This window comes from Simochromis diagramma, unplaced genomic scaffold, assembly GCF_900408965.1.
Source record: "Simochromis diagramma unplaced genomic scaffold, fSimDia1.1 OVJJ01000753.1, whole genome shotgun sequence".
Classification (NCBI taxonomy): Eukaryota; Metazoa; Chordata; class Actinopteri; order Cichliformes; family Cichlidae; genus Simochromis; species Simochromis diagramma.
In genome coordinates this window covers 1,479,897-1,498,381 of record NW_024387523.1, presented here as the reverse complement: position 1 = coordinate 1,498,381, position 18,485 = coordinate 1,479,897, and the positions used below count along the sequence as shown (strand labels likewise).

Here is an 18,485-nt window from a genome sequence, read left to right as displayed (position 1 = left end):
CACAAGCCAAAAGGCTGAAGGTTAAATCATTATAAACATTAATCAGAGCAAAACGATAAAATGCAGTACACTTACAAATGTGGGCTCTAGGCAGCCGGGAAGGCTAGGCTAAATAAACACGTTTTTAATTGAGATTTAAAAGATTGAATTGGATCAGACGCGTGAATATCTTGAGGGAGATTATTCCAGAGGTAGGGTGCAACAGAGGCAAATGTGCGGTCACTTCTGGTCTTAAGCCGAGATCTAGGTCGCACCAGGAGCATTTTGGCCTACTGATCTAAGCGCTCTCCTAGGGGTATAAAAGCTGAGGAGATCAGTAAGATAGCTGGGCACGGTATTATTTATGATTTTAAAAGTGATCAATAAGATTTTAAAATCAATACAATATTTAATGGGAGCCAGTGCATGTCGGAAAGAACTGGAGTAATAGACTCAAACCTACCAGTCCCAGTTAAGAGACGCGCAGCAGCATTTTGAACAAGCTGCAGTTTGTGAACTAGGGCAGCAGAGGTGACAGCCCTATTTGACAACTGTTAGAATTCATATTATGGCAAGAACCAATCAGCTATGTAAAGAGAAACAACAGTCCTTCATTACTTTAAGAACTGAAGGTCAGTTAGTCCAGAAAATTGCTAAAACTTTGAATGTGTCCCCAAGTACAGTTGCAAAAATCATCAAGTGTTAGGACGAAACTGGTTCACATGAGGAAAGGAAGACCAAGAATCACCTCTGCTGCTGAGGATAAATTCATCTGAGTCACCAGCCTCAGAAATCCCAAGTTAACAGAACCTCAGATTAGAGCCCAGATAAATGCCACACGGCGTTACAGTAGCAGACATAGCTCTACATCAACTGTTCAGAGGGGACTGTGTGAATCATGGTCAAATAGCTGCCCAGCTGGTTTGCGTTTAGTTGGACCATCGTTTATTTTTCAACAGGACAATGACCCCAAACACACCCCCAGGCTGTGCATTTGACCAAGAAGTAATGGAGTGCTGCACCCGATGGCCTGGCCTCCACAGTCACCTGACCTAAACCCAATCAAGATGTTTTGGGATGAGATGGACGGCAGAGTGAAGGAAAAGGGCCAACAGGTGCTCAGCATCTCTGGGAAACCATTTCAGGTGACCACTGAGAGAATGCCAAGAGTGTGCAAAGCAGGAATCGAAGCAAAGGGTGGCTATTTTGAAGAATCTAAAATATGAAACATTTTGAGTTATTTCACACTTTTTTGTTCAATACATATGTGATCATTCATAGTTTTGATGCCTTCAGTGAGAATCTAAAATGTAAATATTCATGAAAATAAAGAAAAACCATCAAATGAGTGCGTGTCCAAACCTTTGACTGGTAGTCTGTGTCTTGCTATCACTGTCACTGCCTCTGTTGCTCATTCACTCTTCCTCTTACTGGCTGCTGATGTCACTTTTCACCCTCACAGTCAGCTGCTCAAAATCCAACTCCTTCTCTGGGCCCCAGCAGCTACTGAAATACTGAAATAGGGCAGGCATGATTAGAATGATGGATCCCGGCTGTCTCGGCCAGCCTCCCCTATCACTGCCCCTGAACACACTGGACTACCCCTCCCTTGTAGTCGAGCTGCAGACCAAACTGCCACACATATGTATTTTTAATAATTTCCCTTTGACTTGCTGGGTTTTATAGTTGTTTGGTTGTGATATTTGGTTCAGAAGCAGTCAGTGAAACCCATTCCACAGCTGGCTGAGAAACAAGATCATCATTTTGAGAGAATTTTGAGTTCCTTGGAAATCCTGTGTATTCTCAAAATGGAGAACATCATGAGCATGCTGATCATCCTGCACCCATCACTCAGGCAAGAACCTTAACCCCAGCCTCCAGAGTTGAATGTGGGCCTCGTGCAGCCCCAGCCTCACTGTAACCTCAGTATCACGAGTATCATTTGCAACTTGGGCAGCCTGGACAGCTTGCATATCCAGGGCCAGTCTTTACTATTTAATGGTTTCTGTTGTTTCTTGGCTGGCTTTTCATTTTGTGATTCATGACGTTTTGTTTTTTATTACAACATAAAAGCTTGGCCCAATTTAAGTCATGCAACAGGACAATGACTATTTTCATCTCTCTGTTGAAGATAAACATCACAGTCAACAATGAAACATATTCACTGGATTAAAACGATGGTGCTGCTCTATTTTTACCTGTTACCATGGTGAATCCTGATATCACAGATAGATTTAGTGTGCATCTTTCCGTATCTGTTTAGTATGTGTGTCTTATCATTTCCTGTTTTATTGTGAAGGTTTATTTTCTTGTATGTGATCACTCTGAAACACTTAAAGCCTTCATTGGAATATGAAAAATAACAAACACAATGAGAAGAAATGTCACGCAGTGGCGGTCCTAGCCTGTTTGGCGCCCTGGGCGAAGACTCCCTCTGGACCGCCCCGCCCTCTCCTCCCTGTGCCGCAAGCAGCAGGCGCACCTCGCAAATGGAGGGCGCCCTTACTCCCACTATAAAGCCATAAAAAGGACAAAAAGGATTGTCCCAGTTTCTGGAACCTCAGAGGGGACTGGGGGCTTTGATGTTTCACTCCAGAATTTGTTTTTTTTAACCATTCAGAGGTGGATTTGTTGCTGTGTTTTTGATCATTTCCCTGTTGCACAAGTTTGCTTAAGCTTCAAGGCACAAACCGATGGTCAGGCATTATTAATTCCATGTATGTATATGAACATACAGTCACTTCATGTTTCATTCAATTTATCCTAGTAACCATAGGCTTATTCTCATATAAACATTAATTTCAACATAACTTCTTTTTAATTCAAATGGATAGAAATATTTTTTCTCTTCAAAAATCTGTTTGTCAGTCACAATATTCTCAATATGTTTCTTTTATTAAATCATACATGTCAGACATTCTCTGAATATTTGCTTAGTCATTCTTTTATTTTTTCATGTTTTAATTGCAAGAAACTTTATTTCAATTGGTGAAACAGGGCAGCAAGGACTGAAGTGTAGTAGAAAAACTTTACAGGTTTTAAGAGGTTTAATATTTTTGGTTAATGTGAGCATGATCAAAACCCTGAAAATGGATTTCAGATCTACTATAACAGTCTACATGGTTAAGCTGTGGTAAATGAAGGCTGCCTGTGGACATCAGATGTCATACAAATCTCTGCATGCCTACTGACTGTTTCAACCAAGAGTATAAGTGTAATGGAGAGTCCCGCCTTTGGTCAGGAAGCAGTCATGCTGATAGGTTCCCACCTTCAGCTTCCTTTTGCAGACTCCCAGCAAATCATCAAAGACCAAGTCCAAGTCATAAACCTTGAGTGTCAGCGTGTCATTTTCCTTAATGTTGAAATAGGAGAATTCCTCTTCCCACCAGGGGTTCGGGTCATTGTAGCGAACAGATGTTTTACCCAGAGAAGTAAAACCAGAGGACACCTTGACATAGGCATCTGTGGTTAACAGGACAACGGTGGGAAGATCAGTCGCTCGCAGATCATACACCTTGAGTTGGGCTTCGACCATGATTGAACTGCACATGAGCAGCAAAAGGACGAGGGGCACACTAGAGTCCATGGCTTTGCTGGAGGCTGTGGAGAAGGAACAATAGAGCTTTACATTTTAGCCAGGATACCTGGATCGACACAGTCAGCCTTGTGAGGGTCTATTTTATATTGGAACACATTTATGCAATCCTCAGCATTGTCTACATATATATCCTCTGTGGACATTGCAGTGAACGGTGTTCCTGAGTCTGTACAGACATTTTCACTAAACAACTGTATGTTTTTAATGCAGTGCTCCATATCAACTCTCTTCTCCTTTACTTCTCTCATAACTACTTCACAGTAGACTCCACTCTTAAAATTAAATGCATCTATTGGTAAAAGTAAAACTGAGTGATCCACTTCCACTAGCCAGTAGTTTGGAAACAGCAAAGTAAGCCACCATTACAACCTTTACAACCTTTACAGTCAACATAACAAAAAAGTACGGGGAGTGCAGAACTATTAGGCAAATGAGTATTTTGTCCACATCATCCTCTTCATGCATGTTGTCTTACTCCAAGCTGTATAGGCTCAAAAGCCTACTACCAATTAAGCATATTAGGTGATGTGCATCTCTGTAATGAGAAGGGGTGTGGTCTAATGACATCAACACCCTATATCAGGTGTGCATAATTATTAGGCAACGTCCTTTCCTTTGGCAAAATGGGTTAAAAGAAGGACTTGACAGGCTCAGAAAAGTCAAAAATAGTGAGATATCTTGCAGAGGGATGCAGCAGTCTCAAAATTGCAAAGCTTCTGAAGCGTGATCATCGAACAATCAAGCGTTTCATTCAAAATAGTCAACAGGGTCGCAAGAAGCGTGTGGAAAAACCAAGGCGCAAAATAACTGCCCATGAACTGAGAAAAGTCAAGCGTGCAGCTGCCAAGATGCCACTTGCCACCAGTTTGGCCATATTTCAGAGCTGCAACATCACTGGAGTGCCCAAAAGCACAAGGTGTGCAATACTCAGAGACATGGCCAAGGTAAGAAAGGCTGAAAGACGACCACCACTGAACAAGACACACAAGCTGAAACGTCAAGACTGGGCCAAGAAATATCTCAAGACTGGTTTTTCTAAGGTTTTATGGACTGATGAAATGAGAGTGAGTCTTGATGGGCCAGATGGATGGGCCCGTGGCTGGATTGGTAAAGGGCAGAGAGCTCCAGTCCGACTCAGACGCCAGCAAGGTGGAGGTGGAGTACTGGTTTGGGCTGGTATCATCAAAGATGAGCTTGTGGGGCCTTTTCGGGTTGAGGATGGAGTCAAGCTCAACTCCCAGTCCTACTGCCAGTTTCTGGAAGACACCTTCTTCAAGCAGTGGTACAGGAAGAAGTCTGCATCCTTCAAGAAAAACATGATTTTCATGCAGGACAATGCTCCATCACACGCGTCCAAGTACTCCACAGCGTGGCTGATAAGAAAGGGTATAAAAGAAGAAAAACTAATGACATGGCCACCTTGTTCACCTGATCTGAACCCCATTGAGAACCTGTGGTCCATCATCAAATGTGAGATTTACAAGGAGGGAAAACAGTACACCTCTCTGAACAGTGTCTGGGAGGCTGTGGTTGCTGCTGCACGCAATGTTGATGGTGAACAGATCAAAACACTGACAGAATCCATGGATGGCAGGCTTTTGAGTGTCCTTGCAAAGAAAGGTGGCTATATTGGTCGCTGATTTGTTTTCGTTTTGTTTTTGAATGTCAGAAATGTATATTTGTGAATGTGGAGATGTTATATTGGTTTCACTGGTAAAAATAAATAATTGAAATGGGTATATATTTGTTTTTTGTTAAGTTGCCTAATAATTATGCACAGTAATAGTCACCTGCACACACAGATATCCCCCTAAAATAGCTAAAACTAAAACAACTAAAACTACTTCCACAAACATTCAGCTTTGATATTAATGAGTTTTTTGGGTTCATTGAGAACATGGTTGTTGTTCAATAATAAAATTATTCCTCAAAAATGCAACTTGCCTAATAATTCTGCACTCCCTGTATATAAAATCACAAATACCTAACATCAGATTGGTATTTGGACAAAGTATTCGATGACAAAAGCTGCAATACTTTGTGCACATACATGTCGTCACTGTCGGTGCCAAAAAGCTCACAGTATCATTCACTGACTGCGCCCTCAGGTTTCAAGGTAATGTGTGCGAAAAGATTAGTGTGCTAACAGCTGGTGTTGTTTGGACTGTGTTTCTGTTCACTTTGGTGTTATTGCATGCTTCATGAATGGGGTCTTTTCCATAAATGTGACCAACACTGATGAAAGGATGAAAAGCTCAAGAATCTCTATGTAAAAATACAACAACAACAACAAAAAACATTAACCAGTTCAGGGTCTCTAATATAGTATTTGTAATTATAATTTTATGTAGGAAAATAAAAAGGCAGCAGATTAATTTAAGGAAAATGTTTAATACAATGTGGTAATAAAATGAACTCAGTGAAATATTACAAATGAAAAGGGTTAATTCACCACACAATGTGATCAGATTATTATTAAAACATACAATGGGAGCAAAAAATATGGGAAACAATTTAACTGTTTAAATAGATCTAAGTGATAAATTGAAGACAATTGAAAAATATTCTTCATGAATTCATTTTGTATCCAGTTTTTGGGTCTTTACCTGATTACACTGACCATCATTACAATTTAATGAAGTAAAACAAACTACAAAGTTTTTCAAAGCAAAATGTTTTCTGTTGTCTTCACATTATAAAACATTTAGCACAACTAAAAACAGTAATGACATGATCTAACTCATCTGGGAATTATGAGTTTGGATCCATCTTAGTAAATCAGAGGGTCACAAATGGATTTTAGAGCACATGTTATTCTGATTGGATTAGAACAAGGAAAACGTTACACTGTAGACTTTTAATTTGAGCAGAAAGCAAGAAGCAGTTCTAAACTCTTACCTGTAGCTTGGTCTTGTCTCTCGCCACGTTACCTGCTGTTCAGGATGTTTTAGAGGCTGACTTATCAGCTTTATGTCAACAATACACTGGCCACACAACCTGCTCAACTCCCATGATTATATAATATGTCCGAATTGGAACATCTGCTTATGGTGTCTTGTTTGGCCACCTTCTCCAAACTCTCAGAGTGCTGTGAAACCGTGTCACATCCAACTTGTTGCATAGGCCACTGTTGTCACTTGATCCTCCTTAGCTGTTAGTTTTCAGTGTGCAGGGCAGTACAGTTTGTTTGTTTTTACAGTCTAGGTATGCATGTGAGGAGTCTGTTAATCTGATCCAGAACTTGTCCTCCGAATCCTTCATTTTGTATCTTATTTTTTCAACCAAGAATTCCTAAATGGAAATTTTGATTAAAATTACTCTGTTTTCTGTGCCAAGATGACAAAAATGTAAGAATCAGAAAACATGAACCTACAGCAACGTTTTATACCTGCTCCTCCGTGCTGTCTATCTTAACCAGGTCTCCCCTTTCAGCTCTGCAATCGTCTCTGCTCTTGCTCCAGGACAACTTCCTGGTGGATAAATAATAGCAGGTTTCCCTGTGTTGCTCCCAGCCTTCTTCACATCTTAGAAAGGGCTCATCTTTGAGGGAATGCAGCAAAGAAGAATTTACTGTTCATATTTGTAGGAGTTGGAGACAGCAGGAGTGAAAATGTGCATTTATAATAATAATAATAATAATAATAATAATAATAATAATAATAATAATAATAATAGCTGTGTCTCAGAAGATTAAATTTCACTGATGGTCACACAGTTCAAGGTTAATATAATGCTGCACTGTATGAGCTCCATATTCTTACCTATAGGAGAGGGGGGGTTTTTTGGTTTTTTTTTTTACAGTTTCCAGCTTCAATTCAAGGTTTCTGAGGGTTCCCATGGTTCTTATGAGTGCAAATTCTAGGAAAATTAAAAATAAGAAAAATATACATGCCAGTAACAGTTAAGGTTTCACTTAATCTTTGTAAAAAACAAAAATACAAATACAAAAATACTGCTTATTGTCATGGCTGGGGCAGACTGGGTTACTTTATGCCTTTTTTTTATTTTTCCTGTGGTGGTTCTGAGTTCAAGGTGCAAATCAAGGTGGAGCGCTCCGGTCTGTCATTCTCACACCTGCTCTGAACTATTGCAATCAACCCCTGAAGTACTTGGCTGAATGACCAACAGATCTCTGTGGTGGTAATCAGGCTCACCTTACTATTAACCTGCATTCCTGTTTATAGATTTCTTATGTTGTTTTTGTTCTTGACAGTGGCCTCCAGCCTCACCTGGAATGCTTACTTTAGCTGCATTTCCACTTAGTTTGTGGGTTCTGCCCCTCCTCATGAGCTCACTCTCACCTCCAATACTGTTCTAATTATCTCACACCATTCTCAGTTCTTTATTAGTTCTGAGGACATTTTCATTTGGGGCCATCATTCTATTATATTTAACTTTTCCATCTGTCCCTCTCTCCTGTTCGATATCTTGTTAATTCTTATATTTTAAACTCCTCTACTGCTGCTAAATTTTTTCCTGATGTTTTTAATTTGGTCTTGCCTGTCTCTAACGATGTTGATTTATTAACAGATCTTTTTAATAATCATTGCCTTGATGAATTCTTAATCATCCAGGTAAGTAAATCTCCAAAAGTTGATTCTGTTCATCTGGACGTAGCACTTTCAGTGGGAGAAACGTTTCGTCACTCATCCAAGTGACTTCTTCAGTCTCAGCTGACTGCAGGTGTCCCCAATCTTATAAACAGTACATTTGCATAATGACTGAAACCAGCCCACTGAAGGAACAATGGGCTGGGAGGTCAGTTCCTTCATCATGATTATGCAAATTCTCATGACCATTGATCAACAACCACTGATCAAAGACCACTGATCAATGGCCATAAGTACCATTCACAGAGTGTTGGGGAAGTCACGTGAAGATTCATCAGCCAGATTAAGTGTTTACTTACAATTGACAGTGATAGCGGACATCATCATCACAATTCCAATCAATACTCTCCACACAAACAAGCATAAACACACTCGACTATCACTAAATCAAATTTAACACTCATACACAAACACGATTTGTAATGACGCAGGTTCAGTTTACAATAAGGTTCATTCGCTCGGTCAACAAGTGGAGTAAAACCAGGGTCATGATAAACAATATATATGCTGTGTTTTTTTTCCTGAATACTTTCTTCACGTTTACTGTCTAAGGACAGTGCTCGCAAGCACCCTCTGCTTATGAACAAAAAATTAAAAAAACAAAAAAAACCTTTCGTGTTGGTGGAAAAATGTACAATATCGACAAATTGAAAAATGATATGGCAACATAACATTTGGTTGTTTAGGTAGAGGGGGAAGTTTTAGGAGTGACGGCGAGAGAGAGAGAGACAGCAGAAAAAGAGAGAGAGCGAGTATTGAGATGTGAGAGATTTGAGACGTTTAGCGTGTTTGGAGTGTGTAGTTAATGTTTTGTCTTGTGTAGTTAGTGTCTAATGTTGTGGATAGTTTTGTGTTGTGTGTCAGCACAATGAGACGACTGCTGTCTCCAGGTAGAAAAAGGAATGATACACCTGCTGCTGTCAGACCTGCAGGTATCAGTCTGTGATGTTCTCCTTTATAGTGGACAGAAATAATTTTTTTGGAGTGGCACAAATAATTTGTGTGGCATCTTATTGAATGCAGAACAGCTGATTGTTCTGTAAATAGTTTGAAATGGTTAAAAAAAAAACAAGGTAAAAGGTAAACAGGTGCAAATAACTTTGCAAAAGTTGTGTTTAGGATTTTAAAATTGACAATTTATATTTGCATTTAAAGTTATGAAATATGATTCATTAAACGTGTTTGTGGTTGTTAAAGTAAAAAAAAAACTTTTTCTACTCGGATTTTATGTTTTTTGTCTGATTTTAGATCAGTTGTGTTAATACAGTACGTCAAAATGAAAACATGACTGTAAATTCAGACACATGAGGTTGTGCTGAAAAGGATGATACCAAACAAGGCAAAGTAAATAGTTTTTAAAGGTGAAAAGTAAAATCAAAAGTAGTCAAAAATGGCCAATTATACCCTGGATCCCAGAAGATTAAACTACTTTTCCTAGTAATTAATTACTTTTAGAATCTTGTAACTCAGTTAATTTTTGGAAGAAGTAACTAGTAACTATAATGAATTACTTTTTCAAAGTAATTTGCCCAACACTGCACTCCAGTGACGTTGAGCGCAGATAAAAACATATTTTATTTATGTCGATTTCTCAGTTATAGCAGTACTGAGAAGTGTCAGCCAATCGGGTGACTCCAAGCACTGTAATGGTCAATTCCACTTCTTTTTCAATGATATCTATTACTTACTTCATTTTAACACTTAACATTTCTTCCATTCTCCTTTAAATGTTATAATAATTAATAATTCCTTCAATAGCTATTTTGCATATTTATATATTCAGTGAAATCCAAAATGTGGTGGATTTTTTTTTCAGTGCTTAAAAGTTGTAAAAATTGGGACAATTTATAATCGAAAAAAATATTGAAAATTTCACAGGAGCTCACACATTCGTTGTACAAAATAATGAGAGCAGTAAGGAAGATACCAGATACAAAAATTTTTACTTCCATTTATTTAATCATACTCTTTTTTTTGTCTGTTTGTCTGTTTGCAACAATTCTTTTAAAAAATTGCATCACTCCACTCTGGTGTTCAACATGGTGAACTGTATTTCAGAAAGATATACATTTAAGTTTCAGTTACTCCTGCTTTCTCACAAATACTTCTTTGAGGCTTTGAGCAGGACTGATCAAACCAACACTTCAGATCTTTATTTTCAAATTCTTCTCCCATCCTCACACAGTCCTCTCCATCAGGATCTCCCTCTGTCATGTTGTTTGGCTCTTTGCCAGCCCAAAACTTCAAACTAAAAGATGAAGAACAGAAAGAAGTAAAAACTGAGAATATTAATTCTGGAAATGGAATTTTTTTATTTTTATTTTTTCACAACAATCAAACCTTTCATCCAGCAGTGATCCGTCCACCCACAACCATCTGCCCTCTACTGCTGAGTCTGTCAGTCCGATCCAGAACTTGTCCTCACCTTCTTTCATTAGTTCTCTCACTCTTCTCTCCAGGAAAGCCTGATCACAAAAAGATGAAGAAAATTACCTTATCTGACAGTTCTGTGCTGAAACATGTGGAAACATGACTAGTGTTTCATACCTGCTCCTCCCTGCTGTCTATCTTAACCAGGTCTCCTCCTTTAGCTCTACATTCATCTCTGCTCTGTTCCCAGGATGAATTACTGATGGAGAAGTAATAGCACTTTCCTCCATGTTTCTCCCAGCCTTCTTCACATTTATAAAATGAGCCATCTTCAAAGAGATTACAGCAACAATTTCAGTCACATGGCAAAAAAATAATAATCACTGTTCATATATATCTATAAGGACGCAAATGTGTCAAAGACAAAATTCATCCAAATGTATTTATCATTTGGGATTTCGGAAAGGTAGGGTGCACCGTCCTGCATGATTATTCTAACAGAGACTCTCTCTAAAGGATAACTAATAATTAACTTTAATTTAATCAGGACTAGTTTTTTCTGATGCTTGAATGTAAAAAAAAAAAAAACTACATTCTTTGTATCAGGTAAAAAAAAAAAAAAAAAAAAAAAAAAAAAAACTAGGCAAGCTTGGCTCATACTCAGCTATGTGCCAGCAGAACAATCCAAGCATAACCAAGTATCACAGCATATCATCTTTATTTGCTTACCTGTAAGAACATTTTGACACTTCATTCTGAGCTCTTCCAGTTTTTTCAGTGATTCTCTGGTTTTCGTGTTTTCAAACGCTGAGTTAAAAAATAAGAGAAACAAAGATTTTGTAAATTAACAAGGATTACAAAAAACAAAAGAAGAAAAGCCCTGAAAAAGATAAAAACATAATCTTTAATTTGCTGCAAGTCTATTAAAACACTGAAGTGACATGATGGCTTGGCCAGTGTGCAATATGCACCTCACCTGATTCATAGAAAATGTAAAAATAAAAAATAAAATAAAATAAAAACTCACTCGCAAACTCACTGAGACGATAAATAATGATAACAGCAGCTGTGAGCAGAAGACAGAGAACCAGCAGTGCCACTCTCCCTGCCTTGACCTTTGACCCTGTGCTTGATTTTGCATGCCAAGAGTCAGTTTCACCTGATGAACATTTAGAGGAGAAACAGATGTGAGCCTTCAGAAAAGTGTGTATTCATCTGTTATAACAGTTTTTAAAATTTTCTCAAAATATAACACTATAGTACTACTATAATAGTACACTGTATTATAGTAGATTGTCAATGCAAGAACAGTTAAGTTGATTAAGATGCTTTCCTCCAACAGGAAACATCCCATACGTGAATATCACCCATGTTAAAACATGTTTACATGTCACACGTCCTTATGGTCAGTTCCTCTTTGTATTTGGTCTTGGTTACTTCCTTTTTCACACCTTTTAAACACTTAACAGTTTATCGTCTTTTTCTTTCTTGCATATTTGTAAATTTTGATTCATCCTCTCTGAGAACAATTACTTCGAATCTTTACATTTTTGATAACTGCAAGGACTAAAATAAATTGATATGATTAAAGAACGACTGGCGCCCCTTGTCCCTCACCTTATAAGAGAATGAGTGGATGAGTAAAGAATTAACGTGGGCTTGGAATATTTTTAGGTTATGTACAGTTAATGTTGTTCTATTTCAGTATACAAACCTTATTCTGTCACGGCTAGCGAGGTGTAGCAATTATAATGCAAATTAAAAATCATACATGGAATTTTTTTAAACAAATTTGTCAGATGGTTAAATAAACTTTCAAGTTTCAAAATAACTAGAATTTTCTGGCAATGATTTCATACGATTTTAAGGGGTTACTGGTCTTACCCTCTATGTAGCTCTGTGGACGGCTCATCATGCTGAGGTTTCAAAATCCTGACTGCAGTGTTCGTCCAAATGTCTCTGAATCACAAAAACAGAACAAAATATTGATAAATTACTCAGAAAAACTCTTTTTGTTATTTATTCTATTACTATGCATTTAATATAGATGTAGATAATCACTGGTCCTCATTCTAATTCTTTCCTCACACCTTACCGTAGGCTTGTAATAAGTACTAGATGACAACTTCATGTTTCACAGCTTTTAAAAACAACAACTTCCCTAAACTAAAGCAGATGGAGGAAGCATCATCGATCGTCTTGTAACTGCTGTTATTAACTAAGGCAAAGTTGTTGATTTGTTGTTGAGATGTGTGCCCGGTGGTCTAGTGTGCTGCCTTCTCACATACAACACATCTGAGTTCTCTCAGATTGCTATTAAAAAACAACACAAGTGTTTCAAATAAGAAGTGAGCAGGTCGAGGCAGAAAAAAAAAGAGCTGTTGATTGGATGAGCTGTTAGATGAAAAACAACACAAACATTGATCTTAAATTTGAGAAAACATATCTAAACATAGCCATACGAACATATTTCGCAAAGAGAATGTTGCTGTGATAATGTAATGTGTGTGCGTTTGCGTTTAGCACACACAGCAGCCATATGTACTTTGTTAAGCAAATGTTGTTCATATTTTACAGGCTGAACTCAGTTTCAGGCACATAGATTTAAGTTGTCCAGTTACTGCTGGTTTTTCACAAATAGTTCTGTGAAGGATGATTTAAACCAACACTTCTGGCCATGAGCTGTTCACAGTCCTCTCCAGTATATTCACTATTTGTTCCATTTAAATTGTTGGTGTCCAGTTGCTGCTCCGCCATCCACCCACCATCTGCCCTCTATAGCAGAGGTCTCGAACTCCAGGCCTCGAGGGCCGGTGTCCTGCAGGTTTTAGATGTGTCCTTGATCCATCACAGCTGATTTAAATGGCTAAATTACCTCCTCAATAAGTCTTGAAGTTCTCCAGAAACCTGGTAATGAACAAATCATTTGATTCAGGTGTGTTGACCCAGAGTGATATCTAAAACAGGCGATTGTGGCTCAAGAGTTGGCAGTTCGTCTTGTAATTGGAAGGTTGCCGGTTTGGGAACACGAAGCGTGCACCGGACCACGATTGATATTTGGGGACATCGACGGCGCATTTGGAGTACGCATTTGAAGTACACTTCAAATTGGGACAGCCGTCGTCGCGTGGCGGTGACGTAATCGCACTCAGAATGCGTACTTCAAGCGTGCAGACCCTGAATTGGGACACAGCCCAAAACAACACAACACCTTCTTTGCGTTTTTACTTTTGTTGTTCCCGCCTCCGAAATATCTGGGGGTTGACTTGAGTCCTTGTAAATTAAACTATTTGTCATTGTTCGGGTGAGTGGCAGTATTTTTCTACAGTGCTGTGGTCTCCACCTCTGGAGTCATCATCATCATCTCACCCAGTATCCACACCTGGTGATGATTGAGCCAGCTTTATTTAAGGTCAGCGCATACAGCTAACCTACCTACGTCTTGATGCATGCTCAATCATTCAGTAAAGTAAATCCCCAAAGTCTGATTCTGTTCAACTGGACGTAGCGTTTTCAGAGGAAGAAACGTTTCGTCACACATCTAAGTGTCAGACTGACCTACTGGCCTACACCGCTGTAACACTATCATTTTTCACAGTTTGCTGTTTGGCTTCTTCTTTTCCTGGTTATAACTTTGTTACTCCTCGTATCCCATAGGCCTTATTCAGGACCAGAAGAAAGCAGGTGATGGACAAGAACCACCTCATCTGTCAGTCCAAGACATGAGTCACAAAATTCAGCAAGGAAGCAATTTTGTTTTACTCAGTGTGGTTTTAATAAGCTTTGAATACTATTTTGTCTTTTACTGTTTTGTCATCTGTTTTCAACTTTCTCTTAAGCCAAATACTGAAAAGGCTGTACGATATAAAGCCAACAACTTTTCAGTCAATATTTTTCAATTTTATTTTTATTATTATTATAACAATGATTTAATCTCTTCAATTTAAGAAGTATTTATGTTCTAATTCTGTGCTGTGTTTAGTATTTCCTTGAATGTCAGTTTTTTAATGACTATAGTTTTGGGGTGGGGGGGGTCATGTTGGTTCCCCTTTCTTGTCCAATTTGTATATCTTCGGTCAGCATCTACACTCATAAATATTTTCCTTTACACTTTTGTGGCTTCAAAAAGTTGTTCAAACCTTTATGATGGAGAATACAAACTTCCTGTTCAAGTTAAAGAATGGGGAGAAGCCAGCCCTACAGCTTATCTTTGAATAACTGAACGCAGAGACTAAGACTGACAAACACAGGAAACACTGCGGACAACACACAGGGAAGGTAAATACTAAGAACAAAACCAGAACCACAAGGGAAAAAAATTGTCTGTTTTGTTTGTCGCAATCATCCACTGAAACCACACAGTGACTAAATTTCTACACTGTCTGTGTGTATAGAAAACAATACATGCATAGCATAACATTTTCACTGCTGAGCAGATGAAACCCAACTTTATCTATCCATGAAACCAGACAACACACACCAGTTACTTAAAATGAAGCAATGTCTTAAAGGTATAAAGACCTGGATGACCTTTAATTTTCTGCTTCTAAATTCAGATAAAACTCATGTCACCGTATTCGGCCCTGAAAATCTTATAAACATGGTGTCTCACCAGATACTCACTATGGATGGCATTACCCTGGCCTCCAATAACACTGTGAGGAATATTAGAGTCATTTCCTTTAAGGCACATATTAAACAAATATGTAGGACTGCTTTCTTCCATTTGCACAATATCTCTTGTGTATGTCTCATTATCCTGTCTCAAAGCGACGCTGAAAAACTAGTTCATGCATTTTTTTTTACTTGCAGGCTGGACTACTGTAATTTATTATTATCAGGATGTCCTAAAAGTGTCATGAACCATAGTTCTAGCACGCAAGCTGGACCCAAAAGCAAACACAATACGCAGAAATGCACACAAAACAAACTTTAGTTTTTAACCAAAGGTGACCCGGAATAACCAAAGAGAACACGCTGCTTTGGCGCTACACAGAAGAGACCGGGAAATAAACGACACGGGGACGCCGTGATCGGGACCGTTTAAACTGGAGGAAGGAGTGCCCACGGCAGAGGATTCCAGGGACACGGACAGGATGATAGGCGGTCAGGAGGACAGGCAGGTGAAGATACGAACCACTGAATGGCGACTGACGGACTGCATCCCATGATGCTTTAAGTATTTCTTCTTCAGTCTCATTTCTCAGTTCTTATCTTCAAATAGCCTTGGTACCCATGAGAGGGGACAACAAACAAAAGAAAAGAATCATGCACTGAAAAAAGAACAAACAGCATGCAGGGCATTTATAGACACATGACCACAAAGGAAGTGTTTGAAGCGTAAGTTGTGCACTGTCTAGCTGCTGCTGGTTACTTCGAAATATGTCTGTTAGGAAATTTGCACGAAAAAACTGAACATAACACACATGAGACAAGGTAGCTTCAAAATAAAACACTTTGAGCTTAACAATAGGAGAGGGAATAAGAAACAAGACATGAAACTGTTCTTCAACTGTCCATGTAGCTACCGCTCTACAAAATAAAACTATGAACTAATGCTGACACAGCTATTGAGGAAAAATGTGTTTCAGAATTCAAATTGGACAACCATCTGCCCTCTTACGATGAGTCTGAGAATACAATCCAGGAATTGTCCCCACCATCCTTATCGTGTCTCTAAACACTGGGAATATCATATTCTGATTGCTTAAGAGCCAATGCTTTAAATGAATGTTTATAAAATACATGTTTCTAACACACTGTAGTGTATTTATATCAGATAGAAGAGGATAGAAGTTTCTCACGCTGCCATATGTGACAGGCACAAACACTTTAAATCAACAGGAAACATCAGACATTTGGTATCAGCTAACCACATGTTAAAATTTCACACATGGTCATGGTCACTTCCTCATTTAGTTCTGTCTTGATACCTCAGGCATCTGTTTAAATGGTTGTCTTTCTTTCTTTTGTTCAAACTGATGCTTGTCCGATCACACAGATATTTTTCTACTTCCTCATGATTTACATTTAAGTTATTTTCTTGTTTCTTTATATAATTACATGCATGTACTTACCTTTTATGTTCCTCTGTGGATAGTTGCTCATGCATGCTCAACTATAGGATTGGGTGGATTTATCCATGCTTGAACAAGTAAAACTAATCATAGATTTATTTATATTACAGCAGTATGTGTGTGTGTGTGTGCGTCAGTCACTCTCTGTCTGTCTCTCTCTCCTCCCCTGCAAGATTACAGGTGCACCTTTTAGAGAGGAAGGGGAGATGGGCAAAGGCAGCAGTTACACCATTCAAGGGTGTCTGTGGATGCAGGAGGAGGACCGCTAGTCATCATGATACTCCTGCTTGGGAGGGAATCCAGAAAGTGTGTTTTTGCAGCAGATGTGCACCGGACTTGTTGTTAGACTCTTACTTTTTAAATTTCCTTTCAGAGATAACCTGTTAACCTCGGCCTCCAACTCATTCTTTTACCCCGATGGTTTTCTACATTGTTTTCATTAAATCTTACCCCTTCACCCCAAGACCGTCTGGATCATAACATATACATTTTGTCATTTTGTGGTGAATAAATGGACTAACTGTCACGGTTCTGGGTCAGTTTCTACCCAGTATTTTGAGTTTATTATGTTTTGGTTTAAGTTTGCATCAGGGATTGTTTTCTTGTTCTCTTGTTGATGTTAATCATGTTTCTGTTTGTTTAGGATTTGTTCTTCGGTTGTGTCTGCTTAGTATTTGTCTAGTTCCATGTGTCATTTTCTGTCTCTCTCTCTATGTCGAGTCTGCGTCTTAGTGTGATGGTTTCTTGTTCCTGTTTTATTGTGAAGGTCTGCGTCTCATGTGAGTGTGTTCAGTTTTACCTCTGTCTCGTCTTGTTGATTATTCCCAGCTGTGTCCACCACCTGTGTGTAATTCCCCTGTGTTTCTCTCTGTGTATTTAAGTCGTGTCCTCTAGTCTAGTTTAGTTCGTGCTCCATTTGCTGCTTGTCTATATTTATTTTGTGTTTAATAAACCACCCTCACACCTGTACAAGTGCCTGCGTTTGGATCCTCCTTTATTTTCCACACGGCTCATCTCACTCGCCGTGACACTAACACATTGTCTGATTCTCTGCACCACACACATTGGTGTGAGCTGGGGGTTTTTTTTATTCTTAAAAGAAAAAACAAGGAAAAATAAGGAACAATCTTTTATTATTTCACAGATGTAAACACTGCTGCAGCAAAACATTACCTCAATAAACACATCTCATAAAAATATAACACATACAGTTTTATTCTGTCCTTTCGCTGCTGGTTTCTCACAAATACTTCTGCGAGACACTTTGCAGGATGTATCAGACCAACTCTTCTGGTAACCATGACTTTTTTCACCCATCATTACACAGTCGTCCTCTCTCCAGTTGTCCGGCTCCTTGTAGTTCCAATAAGATAAACTAGGAGATGAAGATCAAAAAGAATTGTCTCAGTAAACACTGCTAACTTTAATTTTGAAAATGGGATTTTTTTTCCCCACATCAATCAAACCTTTCGTTCAGTGGTGATCCGTCCACCCACAACCATCTGCCCTGCTCTGCTGAGTCTGTCAGTCCGATCCAGAACTTGTCTTCATTCTCCATTATGCGTCTCACTTTTTTCCACAGGAATTCCTAAACAGGAAAAGTTGATCAAAAATATTTTGTGACACTTCTCTTTGCTAAAGAAATGTAAAGATGTGGTTAAATATGTGAGAACCAAAACTTGCAGCAGTTTTTTATACCTGCTCCTCTCTGCTGTCTATCTTAACCAGGTCTCCTCCTTTAGTCCTACATTCAGTTCTGCTCTTCGTCCAGGATGATTTATTGGTAGAGAAGTAATAACACTTTCCTCCATGATGCTCCCAGCCTTCTTCACATTTAGAACATGGATCACC

The 18,485-nt window shown here is 38.8% G+C and overlaps 2 protein-coding genes and 1 long non-coding RNA gene across 4 annotated transcripts in view; 1 reads left to right on the top strand and 2 right to left on the bottom strand.

Moving 5' to 3' along the window:
* Positions 1–10,155: 10,155 nt before the first annotated feature.
* On the bottom strand, positions 10,156–13,019 carry LOC120726503 (CD209 antigen-like protein E). Of its 2 annotated transcripts, none has more exons than XM_040020128.1 (6): positions 12,442–13,009; positions 11,585–11,716; positions 11,287–11,364; positions 10,735–10,886; positions 10,528–10,652; positions 10,156–10,435 (listed from the first exon to the last, which is right to left on the bottom strand). In XM_040020128.1, exons 1-6 carry the CDS (start codon positions 12,470–12,472, stop codon positions 10,258–10,260), a joined length of 696 nt encoding a protein of 231 aa, XP_039876062.1. In that variant the 5' UTR covers positions 12,473–13,009; the 3' UTR covers positions 10,156–10,257. The 2 variants fall into 2 exon arrangements, with proteins under 2 accessions (XP_039876062.1, XP_039876064.1); XM_040020130.1 differs by having other exon boundaries at positions 10,324–10,435; positions 10,613–10,652; positions 12,442–13,019.
* LOC120726510 lies at positions 10,564–18,419 on the top strand. The gene is made up of 3 exons (XR_005694333.1): positions 10,564–10,604; positions 17,317–17,322; positions 18,323–18,419. It is a non-coding gene; the product is annotated as an uncharacterized LOC120726510 (long non-coding RNA).
* The window catches only part of LOC120726499 (C-type lectin domain family 4 member E-like), a 40,036-nt gene continuing 39,266 nt past the window's right edge, over positions 17,716–18,485 (bottom strand). Inside the window, exons 5-7 of the mRNA XM_040020121.1 lie at positions 18,333–18,484; positions 18,101–18,222; positions 17,716–18,009 (exon numbers count right to left, since the gene is read on the bottom strand). Of these exons, the coding sequence (XP_039876055.1) occupies positions 17,823–18,009; positions 18,101–18,222; positions 18,333–18,484 (461 nt within the window). The 3' untranslated portion in view covers positions 17,716–17,822. The remainder of the gene's footprint in view (positions 18,010–18,100; positions 18,223–18,332; position 18,485) is intronic.